Raw genomic sequence first — 25,401 nt, 5'->3', positions numbered from 1 at the left:
AAGTGTAGACATCAGTCTTATTTGCCATTCTTCACTTCTTTTTTGTTCTCCTCCTGTTTTGCACCATTACTCTATTTTTACTTGATTTGTGGTCCAATTCAGTAAAAATCTTGCTATATTGTTTGTCATGAAATGAGTCATCACCAGTGGGTTCCTTCACATTCCCTTCTAGATATATTTCCACCTTGTATCCCATATCTCATAGCTTTCTCCAAGCATTCCTTCTGGATCCACCCTTGCTGGCAGGCTTGTCAGGCTCTAACAATGAGCAGCAAATTGCACAGCCCAGCCTCTTCCTGCTGTTGGAATAAATTTCCAGGTCACTATTTTCTGCTCTGAATGCAATTTCTTTCTCCTCTCATTCAGTCCTGGACTCTACTTCTCTGTTATCTGCTGTCTCTGTCGTTTTTCCTCTGCAGTATGTGCTCTTCAGTTTTCCTTTGATACTACATCTTCTGTTTCTCTCCAGCACATCAAATATATTTTCCTCATTTAATTTATCCTCTATTACTTGGTTTCCATACTCACTTCCTTTGATGCATGTTTGCCTCTTTTTACTTCTCATGCTCAGTGGATGTCTGCAGTTCCTCAGTGTTCCCCCTTCCTGCCAGATCAGTGAAGGTACAGCAGTCTGGGCAGAATCTCCAGCTGGCACAAAGACCCTGATCTGCTGGAGCACGCTGGCTGCAGGTCAGTGAGTCCAGCACTGTACTGGTCCAGTTATAGTTTACTGAGGGATGATGCAGGGTCCCCTCCTAGCCCCTGGTGACAGGCCTTCAGCAAGGGCTTGACTAGTCTGCTGCATGTTATGGATCTGGGTTTGCCCTCCAAACTCTTTGGAAGTAAGGTAGCATGAGCACATTCATTATGAGAATATCCCTCATGATAAAGGAAGTGAGGATGGTGGAGATAATCCATAGTGATGTTACCTGTTGTGTACAGCCTCATGTTCCCAAAGCATCTGGAGAGAAACTTAAAAATGGATAATCTTCTACTTCTCTCTTGAATCATGCCTGCATGACTTGAAATCTGAGCGATGCTGTTGCAGCCAGCTGAGCATGTAGCTCTGACTGCAGTCTGGGCTGCCCAACCAGGGATGATCCTGTCACACAGCTGCATGGGGGTGTCCTTCCTGCACCAACCACTCCTACAGCTGGCTAAGTCCTGTGAGGTCATTGATCCACCTCTGGACTGCAGCAGGCTGTTCTGTACCAGGCTCCAGTGTGGCAGCATTTGAGCTCCTTCCTCCTCTGCTTATCTTGGAGAACAGCACACAATTTTCACTGCAACTTTAGTGAGAATGTGGCTGATCCTTCTCTGTCTGAGATGCAAGAGTATGTGAGTGTCTGCCCTGCTTTCAGTTTTACTCTCCACCAGTCCTTGTCTTCTGCTTTCTCCTTGAGTCTTGCAGAGCTAGTTGTGCCTCTCTGCTTCTCTGTCTTGGTGCGAAAAGCAGGAGTGTGCTAATCTAAGTTGCTGAAGGCACAAAGATGGAAACCATCATCAGTGCAGAGGATTATCAGATGGGAAGGTCTGGAGGAACTAAGCAATGAAAAAGGAATGAAGTTCAATGGAAGGTTATGACCTTAGGGATTAGTAACAATAATTTCTTTTGTGTGTGATGAGCCATGCTGGTTGCACCTTTTCTGGTGCCAGTGGCTTAGGCTCACTGTGTAGCTGGTGGAGAAAAGGGGGGTTTCAGCCCCCCCAGGTGTTCAGTTTCTCAGTTTTTCTAACAGAGATAGAAATTCTCAAAATACTGACTTTCTGGTAAACAAGTATTTTTTGATCTTATTCACTGAATTGATAAGTTGGGTCTATACATATATATATATATATATATATATATATATATATACACATAGACACACAAAATTTGAATTTTAAGCATTTTGCAAAAACATTGACATTATTCAACCAGGAAAAATCTAAAAGATAATAAAATGGCCAAATTAGTTTACTGAAATTAAACATGTGTGTATTGGCTCTGTATTTTTTCAGCAATGTACTTGATGTACATAATTAGCTAACTCATCTACTTGATTACACTTGGGAAATGAAAAGACAGTTTCCATATCCTCCCGTCCTTTTATTTTTAATCCTGAAAAGACAGACATTTTGCCTGTGATCAGATAAAAACACTGCCTGTAAATTGGTTCTCTAACGTTGTTTAACCCTTCTCCTTTTCTCCTGAGGTTGGACCCTAAAGTGCTGTCAACCACACATCATTGCTGCCCAACATCGTTGTCACTCCACGGCAAAAAACTACAAGCTAATTATTCTGGCAACTGCAAAGCAAGCAAGAAATCTCCTTATGCCCCCTCTGTTTATACTGAAAGAGTAGAACAAAGCTTTCAGGGCCACTAAAAGCGTAAACAGGCGACACTACTCAGAGTCTGAAGGACCATGGAATGCCATAATGTCAGTTTGCAGTGGGAGATGAGCAGACTGGCTATGTCCAAGCATGCATGCTTTGCTAAGCTTAGGCTGATGGGCTGCCTGCTTCCACAGTTGGTAGCAACATTAAGTGATTCATCTTGTGCAATTTTGTCTGTTAGTTATATTGATTAAATCACCCTGACAGAAAAAGAAAATTATCCCCTCTCTGTCTGTTGTCTTCTTCCCCTTCAGCCAGAAGAAATGCCTTCAGTCCTAGAATTTGAAGGCCCCAGAACTCTCCAAGCTATAGTAAACAGCTCACGACATTTCTATAGTCATCAGACACAAATGACCCTGCTGAAATATTTGCTGTAACATGATGCTGTAGTTTCACTTTCAAACATCACCTGGAAAAAGGCATACTGTGAAATAAAAGGGCAGGCAGAAGCATCACCCAAAAGCTTGTGGGCTCCATGGCGGTGAGCTGGAGCACAGATGCTTTGATGGCAGACTTTCACCCTGGCATGCTTACTTGCTGGACTTTGCCCGCCAGGGTGGACAGCATCTATGACTGTGGTTTCCTGCCGGGACAAGAATTCTTTATCAGCTGCATAAAAGTCAGCAGCCTCTCGGGTGTGAGCCCTGACATCCACCTCCTCGAGCTGATAACATCAAGCCAGCAATGTGTGACATCCTGGGGTTCTCCACAGACATACAAGAAGTCTCAGCCAGCTCTGCATCCCCATTTGTTTCTCTGGCCTATAGAATAACATTATAGATTAATAGTGCCTATTCCAAGTGTACAGAGATCCTGAGTGGGGAACAGGTAGCAAAGTTGTGGATGGAGCAAGGTGCCTGAGGAGACCAGAAGCCTGGGGAAACCTGTTCTTCAGTGCCTCTGCATGTGAGCAGGCACAGTAGAATCAGCTCAAGGCTCAGAATGGACTGGCAGGATGCTGGAAAGGGTTAGAACATTTAGGAGCTTCAACAGGTGTCCTTGGTCACCAGTGCAAATATTGGTGACTGTCCACAATGCACTGTGCCACTGCAGAAGACCATGGTAGTTCTCTAAGCTCTGTCTGCTGTAGGGACCTGGAAACGACCTGTTTGAGGGAGATTTCAAGACTGTGTCATGGGCACATGCTCCTGACGAGAGAAAAAGCAGGTGGTGGGAAAGCCCTGGTCCTGCTAATTTCCAGAATCTCCATTCCCATCTGAAGCCATTTCATATAATCTCTGTGATTTACAGTTAACAGGATTTGATCTTCTCCAGCAACCTGCCACAGCCTGAGAGCGTAGTTTGGCAAAACCAGACCCAGCAGGCAGTTGGGATTATAGTCAGATTTGGTGATTTGGCATCCACGACTTCTTCCCAGGACTGCTCTCCTAACATAGGGTGTAGCAGCACTGTGCAGCTCCATGGAGCAAACAGCACCAGATGAAAAACCCCTCCCATGTGCTGCAAGCTTTGTTCGAGTCTTTCCTGGGAAGAGTTCGCCTTGACCTGAGGTGGCCACAGAGTCCCGAACAGTGGCTGCCCTGGCCAGGGGGTCTAGGCACTGTACCTTAGCTGTGGGGCAGCAGAGCTATGGGCAGGCAAAGCTGCCAGGCGTCAGGCTGAGCATGCTGCTGGTCACTCTGCAGAGACTAAGCAACAGAAAGGACATTGTCAGAGTGGAGGATTGTTCTGGGAGAACAAGCCACACAAAGAGGGATTGTTTTGCTGTGAAATGAGGCCGTGTTTTAGCTTTAGCCAGAGCTAGGCTTTGCTTGCCCATCCAGGATGCAGGCTGGTGGGGCACACTGCCTGCTGACCAGTTGCTGCCATCCTCCGCAGCATGCCTGGCATCTCCTTTTCTTCTGAAGTTCTTCACCAGTGCAGTCAGCAGCACAGTGCTAGGACCCACAGAGAGTGGGTGCAGAAAGGAAATTGAGGGATAAGGGAACTTTGTAGCTCCTACACCTGCCTGGCAGGTCCAAGGGGCACTAAGGCAGGGGAGTGCAGCAGTGGCACAGCTCCCGTGCTGCTGCAGTGTTTCTTCCAGATAACCAGGAACAACTGTCCTCTCTAGAAGGGAGAGATACAACCGGGATGGAAGCAGAGATACACAATAAACTGCTCCAAGATAGTGGGCAGAGGATGTAGTGGCCTCCTTTCTGCACATCTCCTCTTTGGAAAATGTTTGTTGATGGTGAACATCACAAGCCAACTTGGGCACCTTCACACAGGCAGTGTGTATGAGGATGCAAGCACCTTGCACTCACAGTCTAGCAGGACACAGTAGGGAGCACAGGGCATGAAGAAGTGAAAGCCAGGGAGCTGCATGCTCAGAATGTGGCTTGGGACATTTCTATTGAAAAAAAAAATATTCCCTATGTGAGTGAATACAAACAATTGAGAGTGACAGTGAGCACAACCACAGAAGCTCAGTGTGAGTCATTCCTGGCTTGGCAGCTGCTGTGGGGCTTCAGTAGCTCAGGGCTGCAGGTCCTCTTGCCCACAGACCCATGCTGCCTGGTGCATTGTTCTGCTGGCAGGGGCAAACCAGGCTGTGCTATGATGGTGGTCACTATGGCTGGTCCTATCACTGCAGTGCTCATGGGAACCTAAATACAGGAAAATCAAACCAGCCAAAATTATGGCTCCTTGACCCTACTAGTGCAGAATGCATTTCTTTGGGGGGGGGGGGGGGGCAGGGAATGGATACAAACTGGTCTTGGATTAGCTATTGCCTTTAGCTCTTTAGGCAGTGCTGCCACATTGCTGCATCAGAACAGGAGACATCTCTTCCATCCTGCACAGCAGGACTCTGTCCAATACTGCATCAGTACCAAAAATAAACTCCATGTAAACATTCACTTAATGTTTCAAAGTTCAGTTCCAACAGGAGCAGCACACCTCTGTCTTGCATGCCAGCAGCATGCCAGTGGGAGATGGACACAACCCACCAAAGCCAGCTGTCAACAAGAACAGAAGTGGGACATCTGGGTTCAGAAAAGTAACATCCTGGGAAATACTGCAACTTCAAAATAACAGCTCCAAATGGTAATGATGCTCCTTTGGCCCAAAAGCATGGCCAGCAAACATGCAGTGACAAAAAATAATGCAAAAGCACCCTGGAGCACAGTCTTTACTCAAGGCAAAGAAGCTGCCACGCAAAGTGAGACATTAGCACACTGCTAATCCAGTGCAGAAACTGCTTGGAAATGACTCTACCGAAGGGAAACGTCTTACAGCAAGGAAGTAAATCAGTTACAGAATCTGAGCAGCAGCAATAAGATAACCACTGCAGGAACCATAGCTCTTGGTCCTCTAACTTTGGAAAATATGTGTCTGAGTCAGAAAAATGCATGCAGTAATTTCCCTTCTTTAAAAAACACACACAAAGAAAAAGAAGACAAAAGTTTCTCCTTCCTTGGAGCCAGCCAGCATAGTTTGCATTACTCTTCTGTGCTTTGTCATGAAGAGGGTTACCCCTGAGCAAATTGCAGAAGCTTTTCATTAATCTCCAAGTGCAAGTTTCTACCAAGCAATGTTCGTGGATCCAGCCAGAGAGCTGCAGTAACAAGAAATAAACTGTGCAGTCACAGCAGCCTGCACTATTTTGATGACATACATACACACAAATACATCCAAACACGCCATCTCTTGAGTGTACCGCAGCATCTGCATGAGTTACAAAGTGGTAACATTTCCCTCCCCGGTCAGATGAGGATTTACTGCACTTGGTTGGAAGAAGGAGCTCCATGGGATTTTCCCCAAGTGCCTGGATATTTACTTGAAGGCACCAGCTGTCACATAAACATGCTCAGGCTCTCCTGGGGCCATCAAACCCATGGTGGGAACCCAGGGGAAAGAGGAGAGCCAGCCTGGGGCTTCTGCTTCCACCACTTGGCCATTCGTGCCTTTGAATTTCAAGCAGTTTCAATGTTTTTCAGTGGCTGGTTCAGAGACACGTTTTGGTGCTCTTTCCATATATATGTCTCTCTTTTGAGAGCAGCAGATGAAGCTGGTTTGGGAGCAATGTGAATGAAAAACCTGGCTTACTGCCTTATGGCAGCATGCATCCCTTTGTGTGCTTCTTAACATAAAAAAGCCCCCAGACTCCCTCAGCCCAATCACCAGAAGACTTTTCTTTTGGTCCCAGATAATTCTGTCAGAAAGGTCTCGTTCTAGCAGCAGGATGGGAACCAAACCTTGCCTTTCTGCCAAGGCTGCAGTCTGGAGAGTGGAGAACTGCTTAAGTTCCCCTGATGTTTTGGGTCATATTTCCCCTCAGACCTTATGCAATTCACTTCCACTGTAGATGCTTAATGACACTTTGAAACCCTGTAGGTTAAAAAAACAAATGAAAGTGTCATGTTTTTTCTTTCTTAAATGAAACACCTGTGTGCACATCTCTGACAAGAGAACAAACATGTGGCAGATGTTAGTCGTGCAGATCAGCGAGTGCAAAGAGATACAGGAAAGCGGTGGCACCGTGCCAAGCTTTATGGCTTCCCAAGGCAAGCTGGCGCAGGGCAGGCAGAGGACAGGCTGTGGGCAGCCCCCGGCATGGCTGCGTATGCGTTCCAAGCTGGGAACCAACGGTGGGACTGCAGATAGCTGGGCAGGAAGGAAAAACAATCAATATCTCTCTCCCGCGTTTGGGAGGAAGCCAGATGAAACATTCCTGTCACAAGGTTGAAACACTTTCCACTCTCACAGCAACTCAGGAAGATGTTAAACAACACTTTTGCAAGGCAAATGTTAAAAACTCTACAGTCTGGATATCCTGTGTCTCTAACAAAAATAATTCTTAAAATATCTGGTTTTAAAAAGACAAGTTATTAATGCTGACATTCAGTAAGATGAGGCAGCCTGGGGAAGCTCCAGAGAATAAACAAGCTGATGTTATGCCAGCATTTTGGCAAAGTAAACAGGATGGCCTTGTAAACAGGTGTGTCATAGTCATCTCATACAAAATAATGGCCAAAAAAAATGTGGTCCTATTGATAACAACTTAAGGCCAAGAGATATAAATATCAATCATCAGGGATTACAGACAATAAGCCTATCAAACTAACAGGATCATTTTTGTGGAACTCTATATTCTTAAATATCAAAGAACAAGCTGGCTGGTACTGTGGTGTGTGATCAAGGGACAGAGGCACCAGGCACCTGGTCAAGTGTGAGGCAGCAGGGGAGATGCTCCCCAGGATGTGTTTCTAGCAGGGAGTGCTATATTATAAAGTTGATGACCTGAAAGGAAACAAAATCATGACATGCTGTCAAGGGAGCCAAAAGCAAGTCAGTGATCTGGAACCCTTGGGATCCCTGGGGTAGCAAGGGTCACAAGGCAAAAGCTGTCTGTCCTCTGTACTACAGCCCAGCTGGTACTCAGGATGGAGGCCAGAACAAACCAGTGCCCATGCCCTTCATCACACTCTGGGGCCAGACATCCCAGCAGTGCCTGCTGTGCCACGGAGGCTGAGCCTGCTCCCTGCCAAAATTATCCTACTAGGAAGAGACAGTTCAGAAAACGTTTGATCAAGACAGAAAATCACTGGAGGTCTCAGTGTGGCAGCACATCCCCTGCACACAAGGAGACTGTGCTTTCCCAATTGCTTGCTTGGCCCCTGCAAGGCACAGACTGAGCCCTTCTCTGACCCAGAAGGGCTGTACTTTAATTCTGACACAGCACACCAGGAACAGTGAATCCCTGATGGACTTGCAGGCCACCGTGACAAGCAATAGACCATGAATCTTCACCATATTTTTACGAGTAAAAGGCCTTTTCCTGTTCCTTGTTTAAACATTCAAGCACTGGCAGCAGCTGGATAAGAGGTTAAAGTTGCTCTTGATTTGAAATTTCCATTCCCCACAATTAGAATAGTGTGTCCCAGTCCAGTGTCCCAAAGGACAGAGATACATAAGAAGATTTGGATGTGAGCCATCAAGTAGAAAATGGAAAATATGCCTTAAAGCAGAAGAGGTTTTCATCAGGTTATTGTAAAAAGGGATCAGGAAAGCTTGATCATAGTATCCGACTGCTCTCTCTGGGACAAACAACTCAGAGATTCACTCCCGGGCTGAGAAGATCCAGTGACTTGAAGGGAATTAAAAATGGGCAGTCTCAATCAATATAAGATGCAAAAAGAAAATTAACTTTTAGAACAACTTACAGGCTACTGCAGCACAGATATATTCAGTTGAAGAGCAACTGCTGCTCGGTTTTGGTGGTTTTTTTTTCACAACAGTGCTCTAATTTACACAAGAACTAATTCAGGGCAGCCTGTGTCATGCAGGAAGTTACGCTGGCGAGCCCAGCCGCGGCTCTATAATCTATGGAAAAAAACCCTGCCCCTATTTCCCTTCCTCCCTTCCAAGTGTGTGAAAGGTCTGGCCTGCCCTGCTGGAGGCGTTTCAGGAGAGCCAGGCTGCATGAGTAGCAGGGTTGCCTGGGTTGCCCTGGCCAGCGGCTGGCCCCAGTGCAGGAAATATTTTCACTCTATAAGGATACCAGTCTGGAGGGATGAAGCAAAGCAGCATCCTAGAGCTGAGGAACCATGTATGAGAGTGCCAAGGATCTGAATCATGTTTATCTGACACTTTTCTGTCCTTCCAGCCAGAGCAGGAGCATGAAGTAGAACAAGAACAGCTCTCCCAGCAGTGCTCAGTCCATCCCAGGGCACAGCCCCGCAGGCCTCGACTCCCCTGCCAATGGATTCCAGGCATTGCACAAAACTCTTGCACCAAAGCCAGCAGCATGTCCACCTTCAGACCAGCTCCTCAAGTCCAGAGAGAGCGGAGAGCTCCATATTCGTTAGGAGCTAAAAGCAATTCCACCAGTCTGGCTGGGCTGGTGCCTTTGCAGATGCATTGCTGAGCTTATTCATAGTGGAGTGACTTTGCTTATTTATATAAGCCATTTGTGCTTCCAGATCAACTCTCTACTTCTCATCTCAGTGCTTTTCAAAGGCCCACGTGTGAAAATGGGTCAGTAACTATACTAGTAACAGCTTTGCAGAAGGTTTTGTTATGAGAGAAAAGCCATGGCCTCCACCAATAAGGTGGGTCTGATCAGCTCAGAGGCAAGCAGTGCAGGAGCAGCTGTAGGCTGTATCTGCTGAGTGTAGATTTCCTCACCCATAAGATTGCTGACAGATGGTATTGAGTAAAACACAGTGCTGGCTTTCGCCACAAGTTAAAAGGGAAGTCCAAGCAAGATCAGCAAGAGGCACAACGGCTGTGTTTAGGACAGTGCTGTAGGTAGAGACATGCTCTGTGGGCATGTGTCTCCACCCTTTCTCCGAGGAATTCTTTATTAGGCACATTGTATATTACAGCTCAAGGGCAGAAAGTAGAACAGGGATGGCTTGGATGCCCAGTTACAAAGACAAATGGGCCAGACCTTACAGCCTGGCCAATTCAGAGGTGCCATGGTCCCAAGCAGACCAAAATATCTCTCAGAAGTGACAAATCAGGCTAAGAAACTTTATAGGAAAACAGAACTATGGAATTCAAATTGGATCAAGCTGGGATTCACAGCAGCATCAGAATACAAAAGCTCTGTGCTTCTATTCCTGAAATGCTGCCCTCCTCCTTTGGGCCTTTTAATGGTCTTTCCTCAGTATTTTTCTTTCTGGGGAATAGTCATAATGGGTTTACAGTGAACTAGATGTTTACTGCTTACATCTGTACTCTGCTGACTTGTTTTTTTACAGCTTTTTGTGAGCAAGCCTGCAGCTCCAGCACTCAACCTCCAACATTTTCTGTGTAGTGTAGATTGGAGCTGCCCTGTGGCCTTATCCAAAGCAAAATGACAGTCCTGAGTCCTTATGACTGGAGAGGTGGACACCAGTGTCTCAGAGAGTGCATAACAATGTCTTTATTCAACAAGAAGGAGTAAAGAAAGAACATCCCAAGTGAAGAAGTACAAACAAGGAGCAGAGTGTTTCATGTAGCTCTTCAGGTTCTGTATCAGGAAACGGTAGCTGTCTACCAGACCAGAACTGAAGGTGAGATCAACACCAAAAGCAAAATTCTTAGCTCTGACTGAACACAAAAGTACTTGTGTCCAGGAGACATGTCCAACAAGAAACTCCACAAAGCCACTCAGTGCTAAATAAAGCCAAAGGAAGGGCCTCATAACCTCTGTCTCCCTAGATATCTGAAGGGGCTTGGAAGACCTAGAAGAAATCCTGGGTGGTGTGGTTGCAGCAGCAGCAATGTTGGTAACTATTGTCCCTTGGGTCTGGTTCATCTCAGCTCATCTCTGATATGGATGCATTGAGGCTGATTTGATGTTCGTTTTTATGCCACTTGGCATTTTTCCTGAAGAGAGAAAAAGAAATGGCAGTGAAAAACTGGCTGTATGAGAGGACCTTTGCTCAAGAGCATGCAAGGCTCACAACAACGCTGTTTGAACTTTTCCTGTTCCTTCCAGGTATCACACTAGGCTTACCTGCTAAAGCATATTCCAGTTTCAGATCTAACACAACCAACCTCTTCCACAGATTGGTATGTTTCTCTGTTGAGAAATTTCCTTCGCAATCTCTGTGTCCCCCTGCAACCCCTTCAAATTCTATCCTTGTTCCTTCTTAAACAAGCCTTTCCCTTTGTCAGGAGTGTGGGACTTGTTCAGTCTCACAGAAGTTGCTGGCAGCAGTACTCATAGAAGTATGCAGACTGATCTCCACTTCAATTCCAGAGGAAAACACAAAATCCCCTTCCATGTAACTTTATTTATAGTCAGGCCATATATTTAATTTACTAAGCCTCTCTTAAATCTCTTAATATCTCTTAACCACATCCCCGTCTTGGGCTTTATTACTCTTTGCTCACACCAATCACACATGGGAAAATGTTCAAAGACATTGTAGTATCAGCTTACAGTAAGTGTACAGTCCTCTGTTTCTCCGTTCCTTTCTAAGTAATTCCTGACATTTGGGGCAGTTTTGTCCCAGTTGAACATCCAATAAATACCTTTACAGAGCTATTATATCATGTATTTACTTCCCACAAACTTGTAACTAGGCTGGAGTCCATGTGCCTATGTGTTTCACTTTAAATTTGATACAAATACAATCTACTATTATTAAGTCACTTGGTATATGAAATCCTTTTGTGACTCTTTACAGACAGCTTTTAGGGTTTTCTTACCTTAAATAACTCATTGTCATCAAACTTTTCTACTTCACTGCCTATCCACAACTTAAATTTGACAGCAAATCCTCTATGACAGATCCCTACAAAACTGGACTGTGATCTCCCCAGGCATTGATTCACATGTTCACTAAGTCTATGATTAAAATGGTATTGCAGTGTGAGATCAGAAGCTGATGCTGGATGGCTGGGATCCATTTCAACCTATGAGCCAATCTGAAGTGGGTATTACTCCACTGTTACAATGTGACTCATATTGTTAAGACTGCAAAAGAACCTCTTACTTGGTTATATCTAAAAGGTGACTGGGGAAGAATCTCTGCATCTGCAAGTTTTTCTTGCTCCCTGCATTTCAAATGCTCTCAGATACACAACTTTTTTACCTGGCTGTCCTGCTTGTGTCATCTGCACTCCGGCTAGCATTGGCTGCTGCTGAGCAGGTGCACCTGACATTGGGACCTGCTGCATGCCTGAAGCACCTGCGATGATGGCACCAGCTCCTGGCTGGCTTGCCTGGACAGATCCTGCAGAGCCAGGGGGTCTCCGGTTTGACAGTCCCTTCCCAAAGGCCACAGCTGCTACCAGTGCATTGGTGTCTGCAGGGTTGAAAGTTTGCTTGTTCTGTCGTAAACCTGTACAAAAATGAGTGATTTTTAAGAATTTCAGCCATCAAGTCTAAAAAGTAGCATAGCTGATTCTGAATCTGCTTTTCGGTGTGTGTAATAGAGAAGAGCTTCTAACAAGCTGTCATACAAGAGTCTCAGCAGGGTCAAAGATGACACAAAACCCAGGGACAGTGGTGACTGAATAGTTTCTCCATTGAGAGCAGAGCATAAGCTGCTTAGAGAAGAAGGACAGAGGGAGGCAAGTCCAAGACCAAGCTGTCCAAGACAGCTTTGCAGTTACTCTTTCCCAAGCCTGTAGAATTGCCTGGGCTTCTTGTGACTCAAGTGCAGGACTCAGCACTTGCCTTCTTCAACCACATACAACTGACTTCAGCCCATAGATCCAGCCTGTCCAGATCCCTCTGCAGAACCTTCCTGCCTTTGAGCAGATCAACACTACCACCAAATTTAATGGTCACCTGCAAACTTACTGAGGGAGCACTCAATGCCCTCATCCAGACCATCAACAAAGATATTAAATAAGACTGGCCCCAAAACTGAGCCCTGGGAAACACTGCTTGCTACTGGCCACCGACTGGATTTAACTCTGCTCACCACAAGTTTCTGGGCTTGGCCATGTGGCCAGTTTTCATCTCAGCACAGAGCACACCTGTCTAAGCCATGAGCTGCCAGCTTCCCCAGCAGAATGCTATAGGAGACAATGTTGAAGGCTTTACCAAAGTTCAGGTAGACAACATCTACAGCCTTTCCTTTATTCACTAGATGGGTCATCCAGTCATAGAAGGAAATCCGGCTGGTCGAGCAGGACCTGCCTTTCATGAACCCATGCTGCCTGGGCCTGATCCCCTAGCTGTCCTGCACAAGTTTCCCATTCACTGCCACTGCATTTTCACAGCCAATTTTATTAATCCAAGTTGATTGGGAAATGGCATTGGTAAATACTTACCACCTCCTCAAAGGCAGATATGGATTGGAATGACCTTCCTGCCACAGATATAGGTCACGCAGCAGGATTTATCGTGCCCACAGAACCCCTTAGGAGGTTCTAGGACAGATAATCTTTCATCTTCTGGCATGCTTTTACCTATGCTGTTTATCTGCATTTATCATGCTTCAGCCTCTCTGATGTACCTGTTTTGCCACTACTCTCTCAAGCCTGCTGCTTGGTCCCTGTACCCCACTTCCAGTTCAGGTACATACCTCCACTTTCAGATTCACGCTCCTCCTTACTGATTTTCTCCAACAGATTCGAGCACATTTTGTTTAGACTTTGGATCTGTTTCTGCAAAATGAAAACCATCAGAAATTGCCAGAATACCTCCAACACAGGTCAGCAAGGTTAACAAGCAAGCTTTCACTTCCCAGGGTCTGTGTAACCAAACATGAGCATTTTGGTAGCAGGGCCTAGAGAGGCCAGTGCTAATGCATGCAGAATGGTACTATGGGGATGGGATTGCCTCCACCTTTCCCTGACACTTGATGGCACTTCCTGTGAACAGACATCAGGCTAGACACCCTTGGTCTGTGAAACTGTGGAGGAAACCAAACCCCAGTTAGGGTCACCTGAAGAAATCTAGGAACAGAAAAGGACACTGCTTAAAAGAAAACTGTCAGACAGAAGGGTGAAGGAAGCTGACTTAGCAGCATCTGGTGCCCTAGGACTAAGAGGGAGATGGAGCAAACCTACCTGTGCCACATCAGGGCTAATTCGAGCTGCATCTGTGATCAGCTGCTTCTCTTGCTCCTCCACCTCAGGGTCAGGCTTAGTTCGAAGATGGTCGGGCACAACCTCATGGCTGAACACTGGCACGCGCCCCTCTGTCTGCCGCTGCAATAGTTGGACAAGCCACGCTCAGAGCCTCCTCCTCCAGCCCATCATTCAAACAGCTGAAGGCCAAAGCAGAGGCCATAGAAAAAGGCTGGTAGCAGACTGTGGGTAAGCCTTGATCTGGGGAGCATTAGAAAGTTTCAAGAATTTGTCTAGGAATTTGCATGGCGCCTGCAAGCCATGGGGGTCTGCAGTGCAATCCCATCAGCGTGGCCATGATCAGCTGAAACGTTTTCTCAGTCAAGGAAAGAATAAATGTTGTCAGCACACCCTGATGATTCTGTAATACACCCTGTGTTGGTCAGATGACAGTGCACATCTAGATGCCAATGTCTGACAGAAAGCACAGCTATGGCAGAGAAAACCAGCAGCTTGCATGGAGACCTTCTACTCACACATCAAACACTCTCTTTCAGCCCCAAGATCACAAAAATAACATCTTTATAAACAGGAACACCTCCTGTAAAGTGTATCCAGTGTAAGTGCTTGTAGGTAAAAGCTCCGCCCAGTAAAACTTAACTACTCATAACCTTTTCCTTCTCTACACTCAGAGCTGAAGAATGCCAAGCATTGGAAACGGCAGGCTGAAGCGGATATGCCAGCACCTTCTGATACTCCAGGGACAACACTCAGAGGGAAGTTTCTTACCATGATCTCCTCATCACGATCTGGAGACAGAACTAGTGGTATGATAACCTGGTTTCGCAGTAGTGGGGTCTTCTCATGCTTTAGCACTTTATTCAAGGTGTTCAGCTGCCCTGAGAGCAATGCAAAGCTATCCAGAACTGAAGGCCTGGGAAAGAAAACAAAGAGGACAGAACATGGAAGGAGATGACATAGATGGCTTTTATTTTTTCCTCACTCAAATGGTTGAGAAGTGAGGAAATAGCACTCTTCTTCCTCAAACTGGTCTACTTCAGATGGTAAGCAGAAAAAAACTAGGGCTGAATGTGCAGGTGGGGAAAAATCCCAGTCCCTATTGCAAACAGCTCAAGCAGTTCCGCTGGAAGTGGCAGCTGTTTGGAATTTCAGTAACATACATAGAAGTAATGCTTTCCTTATCACTAACTCTCCCAGTGCAACTTTAGAGCAAAGTCTGAAAAACTATGTCACTCCTAAGTAGTACCACCAGGAGTGTCAATATTTATAGGTTGGCTATGCAGACAAAGCAACAACAAAGCAAAATAACTGATAATCTTGTTAAGGTGTCCTCTTCAGCTTCCTCTCTGGAGGATTTGTCACCTCTTCTGCCTTCTACAACATGAACTATAAAAGCTAAGTGCCACTGCAGTGGCAGACACAGTCCAAGATACTGTATAGTTTATTTAGCTGTAGCTATAACATCTTTGTGCTCCATCAAACTTGTGAGTCTCTCAGTCTAGTAAGACATGCAGAATTGGTAAAAAACATTGCTCATTTTATAATGAATGTAGCTCTCTAAGATACTTTGTCTGAGAAGCTTCCAGTCACTGCAGATACAAGTTCTCACAGATGTATAGATTAAAAGGTATTAGCATGATTCCATTACTATACAGCATGAAACTAATGGATTTCAGCTGGTTTTCTGAAGGATGAGATGTAGTGGTCCAAAAATTTAAACCTACTGACAGTAAGGGATTTTAATTACACTTTGTGGTCCTCTGAGCTGCTTCCCCAGTGATCAACAGTGCCCCTAGCTCCGTGGGACATCTTACCATGTGAGTCGGTCATACTCATTCTCCAGCTTGTAGATAAAACTGACCAAGGAGTTCTTCAGGTCAGCCACTTGACTGATGAGTGCCTCCAGGGTCAACTCCAGCTGCTTCTCCTCTCTCTAAAAAAGGACAAAAAAGACATGGTATGAGGGCAAAGCTTAATGTCTTCCCAAGGAGTTGTGGATCCACACACATTGATCCACACTTTGGAGTCTCCTTTTCACAGGAAGCATCAGAGACTCTGGAGATAAAAATCCTGTGGTTTCACACTGACCCCTTTCCCTTAGTCTAGAACACTTTGGCACAAGGCTTGTGCCAAACAAGCACAAACTCTTGGTTAACTGTGTTCTTTAAAATCCAGATGAGGATAAGGAAGACATTATCTCTTACATCTGCTTTTTCCCACATCAGGCAAAGTCATCGAAGTAGCTCATGCCACCTTTGTGAGCCATTTAAGTTAAACCAGCTCAAAGTAGATTAGCACTCCTTCAGCCTTTTCTCACAGCAAATATGGGCACAGAAATGTGTTCATCCAAAGCAGCCCTCTGCAAAATGAGTATGGCCTAAAGACTCCAGCTTCTGCCCTCACCTCATTCTTTACTTTCCTCCTGTCCAAGTGTCACTTCTAGCTGCAAAAGAAACCAGAAGCTCCTATTCTACTTATGCATTACCAGCTGTGGGAGGCTCTGCACATACTGGCACACGCATTCGTCACCTCCTGTCTTTTGTTCTGGAATACCTTGTTTAAATAAGCTTTTACACTGACATCCCTAAGTGAGGGAGGGTGGCGACAGACAAAGTGTCAGGACAGCGGATCTGTTGCCAAAGATATCAATGCACATCCTTGACTCTGCTTCAAAAACCCTCTATAATCTTACCTATTCCAGCTTACTCACACTATGGTATTGTGCAAAATATAATTAAAGTTCCAGCTCTAATGAACTACTCATGTAAATCAAGGACTATACAATAATAATCCAAGAGGAAGATGGGACAAAGCAATCAAAAAATAGAAAGGGAATGCTGATTGGGAAAGCACAAAGAGTGACTCAAGCTGTTGGTATGCTTGCTATTAGGTTTGTTGTTATTCTGTTTAAATACACTGGATCACTCAGAGCTTTGCAGCAGAGATGATCAGGTATATGCCATATTCAAAAGAATACAAAATTATTCTATTTTGTTTATAGTCTTACAAATCCAAGCTAGGCGGCAAATGGCTGGAGAGCAGCCCTGATGAAAAGCACCTGGGTGTCTGGATTGATGAAAAGCTCAACATGAGCCGGCACTGTGCACGCAGAGTCCAGACAGAAACCACATCCTGGGCTGCAGCAAGAGAAGTGTGGCCATCAGGGCAAGGGAGGGGATTCTCCCCCTTTACTCTGCTCTTGTCAGACCCCGCCTGGAGTACTGCGTGCAGTTCCAGAGCCCCCAACACAATAAGGACATTGAACTGTAGGAGCAAGTCCAGAGGAGGGCCACAAAGATGATCAGAGGGCTGGAGCAGCTCTGATGTGAGGACAAGCTAAGAGAGTTCAGGTTCTTCAGCCTCGAGAAGAGAAGGCTTCTCGGAGATCTTATAGTGGCCTTCCAATATCTGAAGAGGGCCTACAGAAGGGCTGAGAAGGGACTATTTACAAGGTTTTGCAATAACAGGACGAGGAGTAATGGGTTTAAACTGGAAAAGGGGAGATTTAAACTAGATTATAGGAAGAAATTATTTACAGTGAGGGTGGTGAAACACTGGAACAGGTTGCCCAGGGAGGTTGTGGATGCTCCCTCCCTGGAGGTGTTCAAGGCTAGATTAGACGAGGCCTTGAGCGATCTGTTCTAGGTGTCCCTGCCTATGGCAGGGGGTTGGAACTAGATGATCTTTGAGGGCCCTTCCAACCTAAACCATTCTATGATTCTAAGACTATAAAGGCTTTTATTTGGTAATCATTGATCACTTAACCAGTGTTGAAGAAATGCCTGAATCAACTTCGTTAAATTTTGATGCATGGAGTGGATTGCTGGGTGTTCCACCTCAAGATAAAAGCACTCTCCTCCATCTTGTGACGGAACTAGCCAGTTCCTGTGCAATTAAGAAACGAGTCTCTAAGTGTTTGTGTGCACTGTGTTTGTGCAACAAGATTAATGAATGCCTGTATTACAAGTTGGGCTGGTAGCCAGTGTTTTACTCTGGGGTGCCAGGCACATGCACCCACAACAATCCACCTGGCCTGCTGCCTGCGCTTATCCGAGAAGCCCTCAAGAGGATGTATGAAATCCTATTGCGCACACCTTGCTCTTGCAGCGGCAGTGTACTCCAAGCTTGCTTCTCTCATAGGCTCTCTCCAAAGCTATTAAGAGCTGGAAGCAGATGTAAGCACTCCAAAGCATGCATGCAATAAGGCCAAGCAGTGTTTCCAAGAAATACTGTGCTTCTCACAGTTGTGCGCTATATTCAAGTGGTGCTTTAAAGAGCCTGTTAGCACAGGCTAAATAGCCTCAAAGTAGTAAAGGCAAGGCTTAGGGGAGGGGTTGCTGAAGGACCTCCTGATACTGAGCAACAGAGAGGGAAAGGTGAAATTCACAGCAGCTAAAGATCACGCAATGCACATGCCAAAACAAAGGGGGAAAAACCCTAATCCAATACCGCCTTTGTGTATACAATGACATTCTCTGAGCTGATAATGTTATCGCTCAGAAACAAGACCTTGGGATTAGCTAAGGGTAAACCATGAAAACATCTGTCCAAGGCTCAAGAAGCAGTCAAGGAAGCAAAAGCAATAACAGGGTATTAGGAAAGCAGCACAAAACTAAGCATCATTATGTCATCAAAAGAAGAGAAGCCGCATTTGCATCTTGAATACTGTCACTCTTCCCTCCAACAGAAAATAGCGAGAATATGCACAAATAAAGGCAACAGTCATGAACCAAGAATATTCATCAGATCCACAGATGAAGCAATTAAAACCAGAACAGACACTTGTATGTGTCAACGCACAAAACAAGGAAAGACAATATAAACAACCTCTTTAGAGAAGGAATTGCAAGGCAATCTATTTTCGCGTTCTTTTCTGGTAGGAACAATCATGAGGCTGGCATGAAACCAGCAAGTAGTGGTTTCAAACCAACCAAAGGAGGTGGACCTTTGCAACCCGTTAACCTGTCATTAACCTCCGCAACTATTTTCTATGGCACATGATTAAAGATAAAATTCGCAGTGCTTCAGAGACAAACGAGATCAATGAAAATCCATTTAAAGTCATTAAACACAAGGGACGTGCCAGCAATAGTTACACGAAATTACATCAGTAGCTTATTTTGCTTTCACAACTTCTGGATATGGGCTTCTTGGCTAGTGGCAAAGTTAGACTGTTGTGTAGGTGGACCTCTGGTTCGATGAATCTGACCCAGGGCCGCATGAGGGGGCGAGAGGAAGAGGGGCACTCGTATGCCCGCAAAGCAGGCTCACCCCACAGCCGTGCAGCAAGACGTGGTTGCACAGGAAAGCACCGCTTCGAGGGTGAGCTCTGTCCCCCACCCAGGCTCCTTCAGCCCGGGGAGGTTTGACCCCTGGGGAGCCGACTGGCCGAGAGCGGGCAGGAATCACCGCAGCCGGCAGGCGAGGGAATCGCCGTTCGACGACCACCGCCCCAGCCAGGGCCGGCTAAAGGCAGCAGAGGCGCTGGTCGCCGCCTCAAGCCGAGCCCCGTGGAGCTGGGGGCGCCAGGAAGCCCCGCAACGGAACAGGCTCACAGGCCGCGCCGGCCTCCCGCCCGCGGCAAAGCCGCCCGAGCCGGCTTGCAACGCCTGGCTAGCGGGGCCCGGTCCGACACCTCCTGGAGCCGACCAGCGCCCCAGCGCCTTCGAACGGGGCGCAGCCATGCCCACTCCCGCCCGCCCGGCGCCCCTCACCTGCATGGCGCCGGCGACTGTTGCCAGGGCAGAAGGCAGCTTCCGGCGGTCAGAGGGCGCGGGGCGGGGCTGCGCCGGACATGGCGGCCGCCGAGAGGCCCGACGCGGAGGTGGGAGCCGGCTGGGGGTAGGGCTGAGCTGAGGAGGGGCCGTGGGGGAGCTGGGGGCAGGAGCGAGGGGAGAGGTAGCCGCGGTGCGAGGGACAAGGCTGCGTTGGGGAGCGGTGGAGCTGGCCTCGCCTGAGATGGAAAGCGAGGGGTGCGGGGCTAAAGCAGCCTGGGGGTGAGCGGCGGAGGGGGGTGCCGTGGCGGAGACCCTTCTGGGGTGCTCGCCCATCCTTGGGGTGACCTGCGCCGCTGGTCTCCCGCCGCAGGTGGAGGAGGCAGGCCATGTCTTCCTGCTGATGAAGAAGGACTATCGCATCTCCCGCAACGTGCGCCTCGCCTGGGTTCTCAGCCGACTCCATCAGGTCATCTGGGCTGTGCCGGAGCCGGAGCTGGTGAGTTGGTGCCCAGGACTAGTGGTGTTACCATGGCCCGGCGTGGCCAGCTGGCTGTGCGCCTCTCAGGAGCAGCCGAGCTCTGCAGAAGATTTTAACCTTTTTTGCTTCTTCTAGCTTGGCCTGACATTCTCTCACATACCCCTTACTTGTTCTTGTAGGTGAAATCAGAAAACGAGCTCGATGTTCTCAGCATCTTGCCTAACGGGTGGCAGCCAGATGAGCCCGTCCAGCCCAGGCCCTATCTCCTCGTGCCCTCTACTCGAGTCACCTTCCTGGCCCGTCAGTACCGGTTTGTGATTGAACTCGATCTTAGCCCTTCCACAGGGATTGTGGTAAGTGCAGAAACGGCCTCTTTGGAATGTTCTACGTTAAAAGGCTGAACCCATCTGTATTTGCTGAGAAGGCTTATTGCTCTCTGTTAGTTCTAGCATTTGCACAAGTCTTACTTTTCCCGGGAGGAAGATACGCAGTGCTCCTAGCTGGGCAGCCTGATGGCAGATCTTGTTTCTCTGCTGAATACTCAGTATGAGATTTTCATTTACAGGGAGCTGTCGTTCTCATCCAGTTGCCACTGCAGAATGATGTTTGCCATTGTCTTGGCACGGTAGGGCAACCAGCAATGAGATTGAACGTCCTAGAATATAAAAAAGCTTCTCCCTTTCTCTCTTTCTGTAGGACGACTCAACAGGGGAGATAATTTTTGATGAAGTATTTCATGCCCTTTCCCGATGTTTGGTGGGATTGTTGAGACCTTTTCGTATCCCAGGTTCAGACATTGTCTACCAGCCAGAGATCTTTGTCACCATCCAAGCATATTCCTCCATCATTGGCTTGCAGTCCCATCAGGTAAAGTTCAGCCTCTCCCTTGGCAACTTGAGCTGCTCACTGAGCTTCCTGTGAACACAGAGGAAAAGGGGGGCATATGGCAACTGGGTTGTGTTATCTGTGATGCTGCAGATGTGTCTTATTAAAATGTGCAGCCTGGTGTGGTGGGGAAGTGTATGTGAGCAACTTCTCCTTTCTGGGCAGGAAGCAGAGGTTTCTTTTTGGGGGAGCAGGGCTCAGTGGAGAACACTGCCCACAGACATGGGCTCAGACTTGGGGCAAGGGGAGTATTTCCCTTGTGCTGAGTGTGTTCTTATTGCAGTTTTGGCATTGTTGTTGGATTGGTTTGGATTTGTTGGTGTTTTTGTTTGGTTTTGGGGGTGGGTTTTTTGGTGTTTTTTTGTTTGGTTGTGTTTTGGTTTGGGTTTTGATATTTATGTATGCATGTGTATATTTTTTTTTATACTTTTTTGTTGTTGTTGGCTAATTCTTCTTGACTGGTTATAGTTAGCTTGAAGCTGAGAGCTGGTGTGCCCAAAAGCTTGTCTGCCTGTTCCAGCAGTGTAGCAGTGGTTCATTCAAAGATAATTGCTGCTATGAATATGTTTCTCCTTAGTGGAGAGAGGTGCACCTGTTCTTTGTCAGGGACTTGTCTGAAGTTCACCCTGCAGAACTGTGCTCCCGTGTACCATTTTGGGACCTAGTACCAATAAAACCTTAACTTGGTGACTGAAATCTGTGTCTTTGGACCAGGTGCTATTCCAGGGCTGTCAGCTGGATGAGACAAAGCGAGAGGCCTTTCTGCACCAAGTTTACACACAGCTATGTGCCTTTGAGAACAAAGTGGCAGAGATGCTCCAGCAACAGTATGAACCCAAACCACAGGTAAGGAAGGCAAAGGTGTTTGAGTCCCTTGACTCCCTATAGATTTGCACTCTGAGGCCCTGAGCAGCTGGAGAATTTTTAAGGTAACTGTGAGATACAGTGATGAGATGTGAGCCGTGAGGAAAGCAGAAGCAGTAAGTCCTTGGAAGGATTGATGAGAATGGGTGCCTTCCTCAAGATTGTTGTGCAATAAAGCAGCGTGAATTTTTTAACATAGTGGGAAAACTTGTAAGATGTGTTTTCTCTCTGACAAAGTTGGTGGGAGAGGTGATTACAACCATATCATTAGTCTATAAATTGCTGTGAATATGCCTTGGGGCCTGGTTGCATTTCTCAAAGTTTAGTAGCCACATATATATCAGCAACTTAATTACAGTACTATAAAATACATCTTAGGATGAAATTAAAAGTGAGACTTCAGAGATTAAGAATGTCCAGTATCTGAAGGGGGCCTACAGAAAGAGGGATTATTTACAAGGTCTTGTAATGACAGAACGAGGGGTAATGGGTTTAAACTGGCAGAGGGGAGATTTAAACTGGATGTTAGGAGGAAGTTCTTTCCAGTGAGAGTGGTGAAACACTGGAACAGGTTGTCCAGGGAGGTTGTGAATGCTAGGTTAGATGAGGCCTTGAGTGACCTGTTCTAGTGGGACATGTCCCTGCCCATGGTGGGGGTTTGTAGCTAGATGATCTTTGAGGTCCTTTCCAGCCTAAACCATTCTGTGATGTCTCATCAAGATCGTATCTCCTGATCTTGGAAATGAAGGATGTGAAAGTTAGATTGTGAAACTGACATGTTTGTGTGGCAATCACAATCATATCTGTAGGTACCCTTCTTGCAGTCAAAGGCATTATTTGCCCAGCTGATTTAGAGTTCATTATCAGAGTTGGGCACAAAGGGAAAAAAGTTCTCAAAGTCAGATCAGAAGGAGACTGCTGTGGATCTATTGCAGGTGCATACCTGAAGTGCTTCATATCACATATCGTAACTGAAATGTATGTCTTTGTACACTAACACTGACAGTACTGGAACAGAAGGAAGATTGCAGGAAGTAAATACCAGTGTGTCCAACTGGTGTTTTGGCAGTAGTTTGCATGCATTCCTGCTTGCTGCAGTATTTCTCTCATGGTAAACTACCCTGTAACTTCTTCCATGCAAATGGGGGAAAGAGACGCGCTTGGAGGCCAGAGGGACCAGTGAGTCCTGCCACAGGTTGTGGGGAGGCCAGAGGGACCAGTGAGTCCTGCCACAGGCTGTGGGGTGGAGGTGAGAAGCCCCAGGGGAAGGGCAGAGACAGAAACATATTTACTTTTGAAGTTGCTTTAGCTATGTTGTTGTCGATATGTGTCTTGAATTTAAGGCATCTGGCAAATTAAAGTGATGGGTAGTCAGTTTGTGGCTTTTTTGCTCACAGCCACAGACTGCTCCCATTTGTGCAGAACAGAAGTTTAGTTAATTCTAAATTTAATTTCCCACTCTATCATCTGTAGCTTTACAGGAGAGCATTTCACCTGTTCTCTGTATTAGTAGTAAAAGTGAAGCAATAGTTTATTACAGGTTTGAATTGCCAGAGCCTTCTGGATGCAAGGGGACTGAATACAGTAGGTTCTTTCCTACTGTAATTATACAAATGTTTATGTTTTCCCTGGGGGGTGTTTTTCATGGAAGATGCAGGAGAAGCCTCCCTGCATTTGCTTGTATCAGCAACTGCACTATGAGCACTGCTTGAAAAGATCATGTATAAATATATAAACACTAGACTTGTCCTCATGAGGCTCTTTACCCTGTTGACTGCAGTGCTTTGTAAGTGAAAAGCTGTCTCTGCCTCTCCAGTCTTTTTGGACTTCACTTGAGTAGATGCTGAATAGCTGTAGTTTCTACTAAATGACAAGGAAGAGAAAATTCTACTAAATGACTGGGGGCTGGAGTGGAGTTTTAGTGACAGCAGAGTGTCTCACCTTTCCCTTTCTGTGAGAAATCACCTTGTAATAGAGCTCTGAGCACGTTGTCCCCTTCCTTCACCCTGCCCAGCTATTCTGAGGGAGCCAAGTGACCGGGATCTGAGAGCACCTGGAAATTAAAGCTGGAGTCTGCTGAAGTGCTTCAGGGCTGTGGTACCAGGAGGCTGCTAGACTGAAGCCTGTTTGGGAGGGTTGTAACTCAAGCTAGGCTGAAGTCTGCTCCATGTGGTGGTGTGGTTTGTTTTGTTTTGTTTTTTCACTTCTCCAGGTGGATTTGTCACCCCTGAGCCAAGAGAGTCCTGCTGATGTACAGGAATCATCTGGGAGGAAGCCCAGTGTGTCTGTTGTCACTGCTGACGTTGGCCTTGTGAGCATGGTCCGTCAGGGGATCCTAGCGCTGCAGCTGCTGCCCTCCAACTCCAGTGCAGGTTAGCTTGTTTGTGAAGTGTTGCGTTCCTGCTGCCTTAGGCTGAGGTTAATTTTATAGAGGCTGGTGTGTAGAGCCTTCTGTTAGGGATAAAATTTCAGCAGCAGCTTTGGCTCTGCATTCTGGGGATAAATTGTGATGGTGGGAACAGGAAGAACAGTGCATCGCTGTGTGGCCTGTGTCAGTGTTAGGGAGTTGTGAGGAAGAGCAGGGCTGTGACTGATGCTTAGAGCAACCCAGGGTATGCAGAGCTGTGCCCAGCCTGCATGTTTCTCTGTTGCTAATCAGGAAATTTGCCAGCTCCAGAAGGCCTTGGAAGCTCTAAACCAGTGCTGGGATTTTTCTGGATTTTTTCTGCCTAAACTTTGTCTCTGGTGGATATACTGGGAGAGTGGTAGCTTGTTGAGATGGAGGATGCACTAAGATACTGCCTTGTTCCCAGGTATAATAATAATTACGGATGGTGTGACCAGTGTCCCTGATGTGGCTGTGTGCGAGACTTTACTCAACCAGCTCCGCAGCGGCACAGTGGCCTGCTCCTTTGTACAGGTATGGCTGCTCTTAGCAGGAAGTGTGGGGGCTGCTGCATGCCAAAGGAAGGAATGTTACCATCAGTGGCATTCACTTCCAGAGGGGAAGAGGGCAGTTCTCTGTCTGAGACCTTTACTGGTCCTCCGCCTTCTCCTCAGCACTGATGTACTCTCTTAGGCATCTTCTTTATCCATCCCATAGGTGGGCGGTGTCTACTCTTATGATTGCAGCTTTGGCCACGTTCCCAATGTGGAATTGATGAAATTCATTGCTATGGCCACCTTTGGTGCTTACCTCTCCACATGCCCTGAGTTGGATCCCCTGAGCCTGGACCTGAATGTGTATCACAAGGCATTTCTGCTATACTCCTTTCTGCGTACTGGGGAGTCCCTGAATCCAGAATACTACTGTGGTGAGGAACATGCATGTCCTTCTCAGCAGATGGCTCTTACAGCACCTCTGTTTGGGTTGACTTGCTGAGATTCGGTTAGGCTGATGCTTTCCCTTGTCCCCCTCTGGCCCTGCCTCCTGTAGGTGTGGCACTGTTGGGCCATGTAGCCTTATTTATGACGCCCTTTCTGGTTCCAGAAATTGGATAGATTGGAGAAAGCTAGTGTTCAGTTTCTCTTTCTGTGGACTTCACTCAGCAAACTGGGGTGAGATGTGCTGTGCTGCAACTTGGAGGGGATGAGAA

The 25,401-nt window shown here is 46.7% G+C and overlaps 2 protein-coding genes across 4 annotated transcripts in view; one reads left to right on the top strand and one right to left on the bottom strand.

Moving 5' to 3' along the window:
• Window positions 1–10,227: 10,227 nt before the first annotated feature.
• On the bottom strand, window positions 10,228–19,926 carry MED8 (mediator complex subunit 8). Its single transcript, XM_064147777.1, has 7 exons — window positions 19,576–19,926; window positions 15,676–15,794; window positions 14,630–14,774; window positions 13,841–13,981; window positions 13,354–13,435; window positions 11,911–12,159; window positions 10,228–10,696 (listed from the first exon to the last, which is right to left on the bottom strand). Exons 1-7 carry the CDS (start codon window positions 19,909–19,911, stop codon window positions 10,632–10,634), a joined length of 1,137 nt encoding a protein of 378 aa, XP_064003847.1. The 5' UTR covers window positions 19,912–19,926; the 3' UTR covers window positions 10,228–10,631.
• The window catches only part of SZT2 (SZT2 subunit of KICSTOR complex), a 56,235-nt gene continuing 50,466 nt past the window's right edge, over window positions 19,633–25,401 (top strand). For 2 of the 3 annotated variants that reach the window (XM_064147774.1, XM_064147773.1), the window contains exons 1-8: window positions 19,633–19,685; window positions 19,949–20,074; window positions 20,236–20,409; window positions 20,753–20,923; window positions 21,656–21,787; window positions 24,018–24,177; window positions 24,619–24,725; window positions 24,909–25,119. In XM_064147774.1, the coding sequence (XP_064003844.1) occupies window positions 19,656–19,685; window positions 19,949–20,074; window positions 20,236–20,409; window positions 20,753–20,923; window positions 21,656–21,787; window positions 24,018–24,177; window positions 24,619–24,725; window positions 24,909–25,119 (1,111 nt within the window). In that variant the 5' untranslated portion in view covers window positions 19,633–19,655. Of the gene's footprint in view, window positions 19,686–19,948; window positions 20,075–20,235; window positions 20,410–20,752; window positions 20,924–21,655; window positions 21,788–24,017; window positions 24,178–24,618; window positions 24,726–24,908; window positions 25,120–25,401 lie in introns of those variants that run through there. The other variant, XM_064147775.1, reaches the window with a different exon arrangement.

This window comes from Pogoniulus pusillus, chromosome 8, assembly GCF_015220805.1.
Source record: "Pogoniulus pusillus isolate bPogPus1 chromosome 8, bPogPus1.pri, whole genome shotgun sequence".
NCBI classification, from domain to species: Eukaryota; Metazoa; Chordata; class Aves; order Piciformes; family Lybiidae; genus Pogoniulus; species Pogoniulus pusillus.
The sequence above is the reverse complement of the archived record's forward strand: the minus strand, read 5'-3'. Positions and strand labels throughout refer to the sequence as shown.